Source organism: Hemicordylus capensis, chromosome 8, assembly GCF_027244095.1.
Source record: "Hemicordylus capensis ecotype Gifberg chromosome 8, rHemCap1.1.pri, whole genome shotgun sequence".
Lineage (NCBI taxonomy): Eukaryota > Metazoa > Chordata > Lepidosauria > Squamata > Cordylidae > Hemicordylus > Hemicordylus capensis.
Genome location: NC_069664.1, coordinates 23,086,202 through 23,099,531, shown reverse-complemented (window position 1 = coordinate 23,099,531; position 13,330 = coordinate 23,086,202). Strand labels below are relative to the sequence as shown.

The 13,330-nt window shown below is 45.2% G+C and overlaps 1 protein-coding gene across 8 annotated transcripts in view; it reads left to right on the top strand.

Annotated features, from left to right (window-relative positions):
• The window catches only part of APLP2 (amyloid beta precursor like protein 2), a 75,473-nt gene that overhangs the window by 37,781 nt on the left and 24,362 nt on the right, over positions 1-13,330 (top strand). For all 8 annotated transcript variants that reach the window (XM_053269352.1, XM_053269354.1, XM_053269351.1 and 5 more), the window contains exons 4-6: positions 6,911-7,023; positions 9,368-9,549; positions 10,520-10,734. In XM_053269352.1, the coding sequence (XP_053125327.1) occupies positions 6,911-7,023; positions 9,368-9,549; positions 10,520-10,734 (510 nt within the window). The remainder of the gene's footprint in view (positions 1-6,910; positions 7,024-9,367; positions 9,550-10,519; positions 10,735-13,330) is intronic.

Sequence of the window (13,330 nt, the reverse complement as noted above, 5' to 3'; positions counted from 1 at the left end):
ATGAGTGAGGAGTGTTGCATTGTCATTGAGCAGATGTATGGGCTGCTGTGGCATGTGATGATTGGGGTTGTAGTCCAACAACAGCTGGAGGGCCAGGCAGTCACACAGCCCTGATCTACAGGATTGCCAAGCAATTTATGAGCACACATTTCACGACATAGCACCCTTTAGTAAGGTAAAGTGTGCCGTCAAGTCAGTTCTGACTCCTGGCACCCACAGAGCCCTGTGGTTTTAATTTTGTAGAATATAGAAGGGGTTTCCTATTGCAATCTCCCACGCAGTATGAGATGATGCCTTTCAGCTCCTTCCTATATCGCTGCTGCCCAATATAGTACCAGCGAGGATTTGAACCGGCAACCTTCTGCTTGTTAGTCAAGCATTTCCCCGCTGCACCACTTAGTAGATTAGCTTATCTTTCTCTTCTGTAACGGAGGCTGAAGTGCTAAGAGACACTTCTCATCAGTCCTACTGTAACAGAACAGGACAGCTCATCCTTCTTCATTTTAGGCTGAACACTATATATTACAGAATTAATTGTCCACTTCATGTATCACTCTAGGAAGTTCTCTGGGAAGGCATCACACCAATTCTACATTTTGCAAAGAAATACTGGCCAAAGTAGTTCTGGGAGCTACTGGTAGCACTGTGGTAGAGTGGGCCGATTCCATGATCTTAGATTTTTATGTTCAAAGAAATTGGGAGGAACATAGAAAGCTACCTTGTATTGAGTCAGACCATTGGTCCGTCTAGCCGAGCATTGTCTACACAGACAGGTTCAGACTTCAGGGCTATCTTGGGGACACCAGGGAGGGAACTTGGAACCTTATGCATTCAAGCACGCAGATGCTCTTCCCAGAGCGGCTCCATACCCTAAGGGGAACATCTTACAGTGCTCGCACATGCTTGCCCAGAAACAACCTCTTCAGCTGTTGCTCCCTGGAAGTGATGTTCAGGGGCACACCACTTTTGACCCTGGAAGTAGCGTTCTAGCCATTGTGATTAGCAGATGTTGATGGGCTTATCCTCCAAATAAGCTGTACTGAGCTAGATGGACCAGTGGACCAGCTTGATTTAAAAAACAAACAAACCAGCTTCAGAAGTTTATTCCAGGGTTGTGGGGAGAGAAATAGTTTTTGTATTTACAAGCAAGTCTGCTGGCTTGTGGAGGTGTGGGAGGACTTGCTGGCTTGTGGAGGTGTGGGAGGACTGCTTGTCTAGGAAACTGTATCTGTGTTCACGCTCCGCATGCAAAGACCATGTGGAATCTCCGTGTGGGTTGTCTTGTGAGGGTTGCCCCTAATTGCATCAGTTATGAAAAGGTTCTGGGGTTATGGTGACTTGAAAGCAGGAGATATTTAATTTAAAAATCAGTTTTGAGTACAGTGAGCTCAAGTTGTAGGAAGTTCTGCCATTTTTTACGGAATCAAGTGCAGCTTGTATGAATAGATCTGTGTGAAATGCTGGCAGGATAGTAAGACTGTTATCAGCAGGTGAACTGTTCCTGTAAAAGGTATAGTTTTCCTCCCATCAAGGCACCTCTTGTACTTAGGAAAACAATGCGCTACTGTGACTCTGCTGCCTTTCTCCTTTAGGCTGCCTTAGTCGGCCATTGGATGGGATTTCAGCTGCAGATGGAAGCTTAACCTTGTGATCCTTGCAGATGGATTTTCTTTTCTTTTTCTTCTAGTGGTTGGGAATGAGAAACAATTAGCACTCTTGCTGAACTGTAAATATGCCTGACAATAGGATGTTGGGAGCAGGAGCAGAACTAAGCTTGGCGGTGTGGAAAGGCAGCCCATTGACTGACTAAGTCCTTGTTCCAGCATGGAAACGCCTCATCAGTTGACTAAAATGACACTTAGCACAGGGCTTGAGAAACCCCAGGGAGCCAGGGCACCTCGAAATTTAGCCATGGCTCAAAGACCAGGATATTCAGAAGTCGAATTAATAACATCTTTATTCCAGGCAGTCCTATTTCTGTTCAGAATGTGTTACTTTTAAAGGGGATAAAGAGAAGCTTATTTGCCCTCCCCACTCTATAATGTTCATCACTAAATCGGATAATTTTGTCAAGTGTCCATATTCTGGCTTCTAAATCTTAGGACTGGCTCCTAGATTCAAAGAAAATTGGTCAAGGGCTGTTATTAGCAGTGATTTTGGAGGAGGAGACATGCATACTATGGCTCTTGTCACTTCCTAAAACCTATGGATTCTTCAGCAAAGGATATAATTTACAGAATGACACAGACCCTAACCCCTGTGAACTAAGTAAAGAGGCTCCTTTTATACTAGTTCTTGTATTTATCAGGGGGAGAGCAACTGGCCCTTTACAACCCCAGCACAGCATCCCTTCAGTGGCTGTTGCTTTTGTCCACCTTGCGTTACTTTTTAGATTGTGAGCCTTTTGGGAACAGGGAACCATGTTGGTTTGTTTTTGAGTTGTTTCAAAATGTAAACCATTTTGAGAATGTTTGTCGAAGCCTTGTATAAATATTTTTAGACAAATAGACAAATGCCCCTTTTTATTTACATAGTTGTGATGCAGTTTATGCATACTCTCCCCCTTATTATTATTTTTATGCATATTTTCCCCCATATTAAATTGACTCCTGCACATGCAATTTCCATGCGTCGCTGTTCTAGAGAAATGTGGTTTCAATGTTTCTTGGCATCTGCGGGCAGATAGGCAAGCCAAGGGTGCAAACGCAAGTTTAAAGGTTTAGCCAAGGAACTATTGGAAGGCCCCAGTTCCTCATGTTTGTTTTGACTGGCTTTCAGAGCCAAACTTTGCAAATGCCTCGCATTGGCAGCAAATGGTTTTTTTAAAAATAAAACTATAGTAATAGAGATGTTGGGCTTATTGGCACAGATGTCTTTGCCCTAAAATGGATGAGAAACATTGACTTATTTGTTAAGACATTCATGCGATTAGCATGACAACCCTAGTTTAACCACCCGAGGGCTGAGTTTTCAGTCTCTTCCTTCACCCAACTGTAACTTGAAAATCTTTCTAACTGAATGTGGTTGAGAGAGAAATCGGAAATGTGAAGCCTGCAGCATAGCTAAAATAGAGAGTCAGTGTGGTGTAGTAGTTAGAGTGTTGGATTAGGACCAGGGAGACCTGGGTTCAAATCCCCATTCAGCCATAAAACTCACTGAGTGACTCTGGGTCATTCACATATCTCTCAGCCTAGCCTATCTCGCAGGGTTGTTCTAAGGACAAACATAACCATGAACCCTGGGCTCCTTGGATGAAGAGCAGGATATAAATGTAATAAATAAAATAATAATAAATAAAAAATAATAAATAAAGTAGCCACACTGGGCAGTTAATGTATCTTATCCAAGGCCATGAAAATGCTAGCTTAGCTACTAAGGAGAGGTATATTGTCTCTGATATTCCACTCTTGGTTTTGCTCCTCATCTGCTCCATAAGCATTCTCAGGCTTGCTAGTTGGTAGAGCTATTGGGGTTTCATCAGATTAGCATCTCTAGATGAGCAGATCCCCACTGGCAGCTGGTTTTACAGACTCTCTGTCTAGACTTAGGGGGCATTTGTCAAGTTGGAAGTAACCTTGTATGAAAAGAAACATGCTTCCTGCATTAAAAAAAGAGAGAGAAAATGCCATAACAAGGTCCATTGAAGGGAGTGAAGTGTGTTGGATGGTTTGCAGTTTGAGTGCTGTGTTGGAAATCTTTATACCTGACAGCAATGTAATATTAGTAAACAGGTCAATTTAGGACTAGCTAAATTTGTCTGCTGTGTGTTCTGTCTTCCGCAGTGTGTATCTCTAGCCAAAACTGTGTTCAGACCCCCAAAATATACTATTCTATTTGTAGCTAGCTGTGTGTTAATCGTTTCTCTATGTAACTTCTGCTCAGTGTGGATATTGGGCTTGTGTCTTCATCCCAACTTGTATGGATTGGAGCAGTAAGACAGAGATGCCGCCGGGGTTTATTTCCTGCTGCCTGCTTCCTCCCGCCCACCCCATCTGTGGCAAAATAGGAGGGGCGCTGTTCCCAGAAGTGGTGCTACACGTCTGTGCCCTGGGAAGAAGAGCCAGTCTTGGGATAGTGAGCATGAATGGTCCCTCTTTGCTAGGCAGGGTCTGCCATGGATGGCTACATGTGAGCACTGCCTGCTGTAAGAGATTCCCCTTGGGGGATGGGAACATAGGAAGCTGCCATATACAGAGTCAGACCATTGGTCCATCTAGCTCAGTATTGTCTACACCAGGGATTCTCAACGTTGGGTCCCCAGATGTTTTTGGACTTCAACTCCCATAATCCCTAACCAAAGGCTACTGGGATTGGGGATTATGGGAGCTGAAGTCCAAAAACATCTGGGGACCCAACGTTGAGAATCCCTGGTCTTCACAGACTGGTAGCAGTTTCTCCAAGGTTGCAGGCAGGAAGCTCTCTCAACCCTATCTTGGAGGTGCTGCCAGGGAGGGAACTTGGAACCTAGATGCTCTTCCCAGAGCGGCTCCATCCCCTGCATGGGATATCTCACAGGGCTCACACATCAAGTCTCCCATTCATATGCAACCAGAGTAGACCCTGCTTAGCTAATGGGACAATTCATACTTGCTACCACCAGTCCAGCTCTCCTCTCCTAAGGGGATGGATAGCTCAGTGGCGATGCTTGTGTGCAGAAGGTCCCAGGTTCATTTCTTGGTGTCTCAGCTCTTGCCTGAGACCCTGGACTGCTGCTGCCAGTCAGTGCAAACAATACTGAGGTAGATAGACATAGGAAGCTGCCTTATACTTAGTTAGATTATTGGTCCATCCATTGCAGCTTGCAGATGCTCTTCCACTAAGCTACAGCCCCATCCCTTAAGGGGAACATCTTATCAGCACTCACATGTAGTCTCCCATCCAAATACAAATCAAGGCAGACCCTGCAATACCAAGGAGACAATTCATGCTTGCTCTAGCATGTAAGAACAGCCCTCCTGGATCAGGCCCAAGGCCTATCAGGTCCAGCATCCTGTTTCACATAGTGGCCCACCAGAGGTCTCTGGGAAGCCCACAAGCAAGAGGGGTGGGTGTGCACTCTCTCTTGCTGTTGCTTACCTGCAGCTGGTATTGAGAGGCATCGTGCCTCTGTGGCTGGAGGTGGCCTATAGCCACCAGACTAGTAGCAACATTGATAGACCTCTCCTCCATGAGTTTGTCTAAGCCCCTTTTTAAAGCCATCCACAAGACCAGCTCCCTTCCCCAAATGGCTTGACTCAGTCTAAAGCAGCTTCCTGTGTTCCTAAGGATACATTTGGCAGTCTTCTGCCTCTTTGCTGTGCACCCTGCTAGCAGCCAGTCCATTCTTCCTTGGGCAAGGCAACCCATTGCTTTGTGGCCAGCCAGAGCACCAGCTGTGTTGGGCACCACCTTGACCACAAACACAGCTCCTGGGGGAGGGTGGGTACGTCCACACTTGCAGCTGCAGTGCCACTCCAATGAGCTTGCCCCTCTGACTGATCCTTGGGCAAGTAGCTGGCTTGGCAGATTGAGGGAAATGCAGTCAAGACAACTGCGGTGTGCTTGCAACAAGAGGTATGCTTGCAACTTCAGCTCTCTTGACCCTTTATGACCAGAAGATTGAACAACAGATGATGTTTCCTGGATCAGGCAAATAACAAACAGTATTTCTGAACTGGGTCTGCAATGCATGAATTCGCCATGTTGCTGTAGACCATAAGTTTGCCCTATAAAATCAGCTCATCTTTATTCTGTGGAGTAAGTTAGTGGTGGCTTGGCTTATGGCAGAAAGCACCAGATTATCAGTCTACCCCTGCTCACTAAATCACTCTGAACTTCACTGTGCTTTCTGCCATATTTATGCTTGGCAATATATTCTCTGACATTCATCAAGGCACCCTTGCATCCTTCAAGAATTCATAGTCCAGGTGTGCAAAACCATAGCCCCATCCATCTCTTCCGTCTTGGTCTTACTTTTGTCTTCAGGCACCTTGGTTATTCCCATTAAGACTTGTGCTCATGGGACAGTACCCCTGCTAACTGAACAAAAGAGGCACCTTTTTCAAGTGGTGATTCTCTTTATTTAGCAGGGAGAGAACTGGCCCTATCCATCTCCAGCACAGCATTCCTCCAGTGGCTGTTGCTGGTGTCTATCTTAGGTTTCTTTTTTAGATTGTGAGCCCTTTGGGGACAGGGAACAACTTTATGTATATCTATGTAAACCACTTCAGGAACTTGTTTGGAAAGTGGTATATAAATATTCATCGTATTTGTGCCACCTTGAAATGCACATGGGTGAGTGATCCTGTGTTTGAATGGGTCAGAATCTTGTTGCGTGTGCTAGCTTTGCACACAACATTTGAGTGGCCTCTGACAAGTAATACAGTGGTACCTGAAGGATGTAATGTTCTGCCTAGTGGTGCCCAGCATGTTGTCGGCACTGAGTAAGTGCTGAATAGTAGCATTAGTAGTAAGAGCAAAGAACATCTTGAACACACAAGGTGTTGTGGGATGACTGCATGCTAGGCATTGGGCTGTAACTGTTAGAGATTGTATTCGTCCTTCATTCAAAAACATTTCTGTTTAAACTTGCACATGCTGTTACAGATGCCAAGAAAAGTTAAACGGCTAATTCTTTTCCAGAGGAGTGCAAGCATAAATATATGTTTGGCTAGTGTGTTTCTTACCTTCCTCCTGTGTGGATTAATTTTAAAATCTGAGATCCAAGAACAAAACACAAATGTTGACTGTATAAATAGCATACACAGAGGAAAATGTGTCTTGTATGTTTTGCCATTTTTTTGGAGTCCAAAAACAAGTTCCTGTCTCCGGATTTTGACACATTAGCAAAGCTTTGAAGTAGAAAGCAACATCTTTGGGGTTGGTGGGCAATACAGATCTGCAGTTGACATGTGCTTTTGTGTTTTTTCAGTGGGTGAGTTTGTCAGCGACGTCCTCCTTGTCCCAGAGAAGTGCAGATTCTTCCACAGGGAACGGATGGATGTGTGCAAAAGTCACCAGTACTGGCACACTGTAGCCAAAGAGGTAACTGACTGCAAGAGTAAGAATTAATGCTTCCATGTTCTCCCCAAAGAGACCATAATCTAGTGGCAAATATAAGAGAACTTGACATGCAGGACAGGCAGTGTCGAAATACTACTAGAAGGGGCTCAATTTGGTTCTATATTTGGTTCTGGCCCAGTTCAGAGGTATCGCCAAACCATGGTTTAGTGCAACGTACGTGCCCTTAGGAACATAAGAAGCTGCCTTACACGGAGTCAGACGGTTGGTCCATCTAGCTCAGTATTCTTGAAGAGCTGCTGCTAGTTAATATTGAATGGCGGCAGGTAAGAGACTTTCCCAGCACTACCTGGAGAAGCCAGGGATTGAATCTGGAGCTTTCTGTACTTGCAGAGAGAATGCTATACCATTGTTTTTTCAATGCTTCCTTTAGGTTACTTCCCCATAGGGTCCAGGGTACTTAAGAGAGCACCTTCTCTGTCGTGAACCCTGTCGCCTGTTCAGATCATTGGGATTGCTCCGGTTACGGTTGCCGCTGTCTTGTTTGGTGGTGACTCAGGACCGGGCCTTCTCTGTGGCTGCCCTGGGGCTTTGGAATATGCTCCCCTTCAAACTGAGAGCATCTCCTTCTCTGTTTTTCGGAAGGTGCTCAAGACACACCTGTTTCCTCAGGGTTTTACCTGTGTGTTTAGTTTTAAGCTGTTTAATTGTTTTTATCCTATGAGATTACTTTAACTTTTTATTCAATGAAATTGTTTTAATTGTTTTTACTCTGTTTTATATTGGTGTGTTAAATTGTGCACACCACCTAGAGATCCATATATCAGGCAGTATATAAATATGATAAATAAGTAAATAGGGAGTTGCCATATACTGAGTGAGACCATAGGTCCATCTAGCTCAGTACTGTTTACACAGACTGGCAGCGGCTCTCCGAGGTTTCAGGCAGGAGTCTCTCCCCAGCGCTACCTGGAGATGCTACCACGGATTGAACCTGGGGCCTTCCACATGCAAAGCAGATGCTCCACCACAGAGCTACAGCCATATCCTAAAACGAATGACAGGAAATGCCCACTAAATGCACTGGTTGCTCCCAGTGAACAGGGGAATGCGTGGAATTTCAATGCATACCGTGGCCATTTGGTCCATCTAGCTTCTTACTGTCTCTACACAGACTGGCAGCAGCCCTCCAAAGTCTAAGGCAGGAGTCTCTCCCTGGATGCTGCCAGGGAGTGAACCTGGGCCCTTTTGCATGCAAAACAGATGCTCTGTCCCTGAGCTCTGCCCCACTCCCTTTACTTGTAAAAGGAAGATAAAAATCTTCCTCTTCCACTTTAAGAACAAGTGGCCGTTTTTGCATTTTTGCAATCCTTAGGAACTCATTAACCAGCTGCAGTCCTGAGTTCAAGCATAATGGGGAAATGCAGCTTATTTGTAAAGTGAACAAGGAGGCTTTCATCCTCCCCCTGCAAGGTGACTCATCCACACGGTGCTAAACAGTAGTCCTGAGCCATTAGGAGCTCTCCTTGTTTTGATGTCTCCACATACATAAATCATTGCCCAGTCTCATGCACAGGTAAAATAGTAACCCGGTTAATTTCCCGGGGCACGGGGAAGGGTAGATCTGCAATGTGCACTCGATTAATAAACTGGTTTCTGCTAGTTCTGTGCATGCCTTTTCTGCCTAGTCGGTGCCATAGCTTCTCAGTTCTATTCACATCCGACTCCTTGGTTACCAGGGCAGAATAGCCTAATGGAGGCTTAAAGCTGATAGATTTGGAACACTTAAGATTTTGTCTTTTGATCCTAGCTTTTGGAAGGCAGAGCTATTAAATTTGATATTCTTTCTTGAGAATCCTCATACGTGCTTCTGGAAAGCTGACTTGTAAAATGCGAATAAGCAGCAGTATTCATCGTTGTGCTTCCGTGGTTTAAAATGCACAAGTGGTGCATTTGGTCCTCTTAGTGGCACAATTTCGGCTTCAAGCTAAAAAATGTTGATGTCTGTGTTAAACTTCGAACTAAGCCTGTTGGAGCTGTAAAGCTCCCTAATAGCAGGAAAGTGTAACACAACAAGCTATAAGGAGATCTGTTCCCTTGGCATGGACCCGAGTTCTGCTTTAAAGCAGCGTTTTTGGCAGACATTTGCCATGATATCAAGGTTTTGTATGATGTCACCACAGTCTTTGCTATACCAGGGTAATGGCTTATCTCTGTTCCCTTGCATCTTTATGCTAGCGTAAATGGTGCAGTGCTATAAATATCTGTATACTATGTTAATTGTTTGGGTGATGTAAGAAGTTTAAACCTTTCAGAACAGATGGAGGGGGATGCTGTTCTAACCCGTTGCTTTCAATGCTGGCTGTAGGCATGCTTGACCGAGGGGACGATCTTGCACAGCTATGGCATGCTGCTTCCTTGTGGAGTAGACCAGTTCCATGGCACGGAGTATGTGTGCTGTCCTCAGGCCAAAATTGTTGATGAAGCCCTTTCCAAAGAGGAGGAGGAAGAAGAGGAGGATGAAGATGAAGACTACGACAGTTACAAAAGGTAGCTTTCAGCGGCCATGGTTTCCCAGTCATCCCGACAGAGAGGAGTGTGTGAGGATCATGGGAGAAATGGTTGCCAGATCAAGAGATCAGAAAAATGGAATGGTGTATAGCTGATTAAGTGCTGTATGGTGTTGACTCATAGCGACCACATAGATAGATTCTCTCCAGGATGATCTGTCTTCAACTTGGCCTTTAAGTCTCGTAGTGGTGCATCCATTGCTGTTGTAGTCGAGTCCATCCACCTTGCTGCTGGTCGCCCTCTGAAATTCTCTGTGTATATTGTGTTTTGAAATTCTCTGTGTATATTAGAATTCTGTGTTTCTCCCCTACTTTCCTCTTATTTCCTTGGATCCATTTAAGTGGTTTGTTGGATTTTGGAACATGAAGTCCCCAATTTACAAGTGGGTTCTTTGTAACTGGGAATGCATATAGATCCCGAGAGCGACAACATGTTTGTGTGTGCGGATTGGCATTTGTAAGTTGGGGACTTCCTTAATGTAATATTTTATGGAGCTTGTAAGTTGGATGTCTAACTTGAGGACCTGCTGTATATTATGAGCCCTTTATGGAACATGGGCTATATATTCTACTAAATGACTGCCATTGGCCATGAGATTATGTCATATAACAAGGGTTCTCAAACATGAGCCACCAGATGATGATGGACTCCAACTCCCACCATACCCTGCCACAATGGCCAGAGGCCATTGTGGCGGGGATGATGGGAGTTGTAGTCCGGCAACATCTGCGGGCCCATATTTGAGAATCCCTGGCACATGGGTTGAAAAAATGGAATAAGACTTAAAATCTTATTTTGGAGCATAGCGTTCAGAAGGCCAGTGTTCTAATAGCAGGCATGGATGTCTCAAGCCGTCTTCCCCACCTAGGCTTCTAGAACAGGTAAAAAGCCTACTGTGGCCCTCTTAGATCAAGCAGCATTGACTTACCCTTCAAATGCTCTCCTTCAGTGAATTCCCTACAGAGGCAGACATAGAAGATTTCACAGCAGCAATAGTGGAGATGGATGAGGACGAAGAGGAGGAGCAAGAGGAAGATGAGGAAGAAATGGTGGTCGACCGGGACTACTATTATGATGGCTACAAAGATTACAATGAAGAGCCTCCAACTGAGCCAGGCAAGGACAAATCTCTCTCTGAGAAGGAAGTAATGAATGACGTGAAAGGTAAGCAGCCCCACTGCAGCCTGGCTTAGCTTCTGACTGTTACAGCCGTTGTCAATTGATCTTGGCAATCCATATGTTGAATGTTCCATTTCCAGTCCAGTAGGTTTCCCTTTTGGATGTTTTAATTGCCAAATAGGTCAGGCAGAGAAAAGCTTGTGTGTCCCTCACTGGGCATGATCCCACCCCCTCCTTTTGAGCTCGGGACCTATAATGCCAACTGACCATCGATCACACTGGCAAAACACTTGTGTCTGGCACTCAGAATCAGCATTGAAACACATTTCTGCAGACTAATTTTAGAAAAACACTGCAGCTTAGAACATTGCTCTTTTTCAAATATGGGTTACCAGGGTGACAAGCTGCTCAGATTTTCTCCGTGATGGGGAGTGGGGAAGTGTGATATGGACTGGACCATCCAGAAGGTCTGAGATGGCATACCAGTGCGAGACACCTAGCTGTGTTCATTTGAATTATAAAGAGCTATCTGATGAACAAAGCGAGAGGAACCCAAGATGATCACTCCTTCTACTTTTGCCTAAATGCCTAATGCTTTTGGGTAGGGGGTGCTTGCAGAAAGGGTGCCTGCTAGATTGCCATGCCTTCTTGTATGCCTGTATCTGCAGAGAATGGGGATCAGTGAACTCTTGTGTAATTGGTAGTTGTCAGCACCTCCTGCAAGTAGAACTTGCTTCACTTAAACTTCCAGCATCATGCTGGTCACTGCTGAAAATGAAACTTAGCTGATGTGTGTGGGGAGCAATCTAGGATCCACCTTCTGAAAAACAGGGGACTGTTCACCATGATCAGTTTCCCTGGCAAATGGTGTTCAGTCCCAGGTCCAAATCTTAAGCTTCCCAACATGCCTACTTTATCCACTTGCAGCCTCAAGATTAGAAGAAGCCATGTAGTAGGACAGTATGGAAAACCCCCAGCCTTCAGGGGTTTAGGAGAACTTCAATCTCTTAGCCTCTGCTGTTCTGTAACAGTTCTTAAGTTGTCTGCTTCATCTATTATTGCTATGGAAAGTGACAAAGTCTCTATTGCCTAAAACTATCAGTAGGTAAACTTTAAACGTGATAATGATTTTGTCCCATACATTTAGCATTAATTCTGCGTTTGTGTAGCAATCAAAGTTACATTCACATAGAGGAGTTTCACATATGTTAGTGGGGGTTTGGGGAAATATTCTGAAGTTAAACTTGCCTCCTAAATTGACTAGATCATCAGGTGCCTCTGTCTCCAGTTCCTGTAAATTTTATTTGGGTGTATCTTTCTGGTGCTTAGGCATGTGCCTCCTGGGCCAGCAGGTGTTTCCTCTCACCTACCTGGCATCCGAACAGAGGCATCGCCTTCCCACACGGTTTCCTAGCTGCTCCTTTCCTAGGACTGCTTCATCTCCAGCCCCAGTAGCTGCATCCACGGCCATTGTGGGCTGGCAGCTTCACTCCCCACTTTGAGTGATCCCAGTCAGTTGCCTTGACAAGCACAGAGCTAGGCCACATTTCCCCATTTGCTAAAGGTTGTTCTGGGCCGCTAAGTTTCTGTTCTGTTCATGCATGAAACTTGTTGGTAATCAGCCTGGGAGAGTCTGGGTGGAAGGGGGAGCCCCATGGTTGCTGTAAGCTGGGCTTTCTCTTTCTAAAGCGGAAGTTGATGCTCTCTCTGCGTTGGAGTTCGTCAGAAATGCACTCTTTGGAAACACTGCTAATCGCACAACTTAAGCTAATGGAATAAGTTGATACGTTGGCGATGCAATTATCTCTCAGTGAAATCTACCTCGAAGGGTTGTGAGGTATTAAAATGGGAATGATGTCAGGAGGCTTAACCTTGTATACCTCCCAGAGGCAAGCTAAGATAGAGATTGTAACTGGTAATTTAATTTATTTATAGCAGGGGTTCCAGTGGGACCTGGGGTCCTCCAGATGTTGCTGAACTCCTATCATCCCCAGCCACAGTAAATGGTAGCTGGGGGTTATGGGAGTTGTAGTTCAGCAACATCTGGAGCACCACAGATTGGGAACCCCTGGCTTATGGCAAGTTACTCTTCCTCTGGCTTTCTTTCCAGGTGTGTGTATGTGGGGGCTGGGGGTTTCCTAGATTTCATTTGAGATTTATATGGCACTTGCCCACAACCAGGTTGTGTTCAATGTGATTCACAATATGAGTAGTGTCAGCATATAAATGAAAATTCAATCAGTTTAACAGTTCCCGCAAAGGTAGCAGAGCAGTGTCTGGGCTGTACCACTTCAGATGGGGGCATGGCTTGCATGATTGAAAGTTCCTTGATACCAGAAGCCTTCCTCCACCTATAAAGCTAGTATGGTGGAGAAAGTGCTAGACTGAATCTTTCTCCCTGGCACCTAATATTCTTTGTGAAGAAGCTGTCGTGGGTCACCATGAGCCCCACATTCTCTGCAAAGTGGTTCAGCCCAGACACAGCTTGGTTTCCTCATTGAGAATTAGGCAAAGCCTCAGCAATTATAATCCTCTCATCCCAGGGCGGCACAACTTCGGCCCTCCTGCAGATGGTGGCCTACAACTCCCATCATCCTTCACTATTGGCCGCTGTGGCTGAGGATGCTGGAATGTTGGGAGT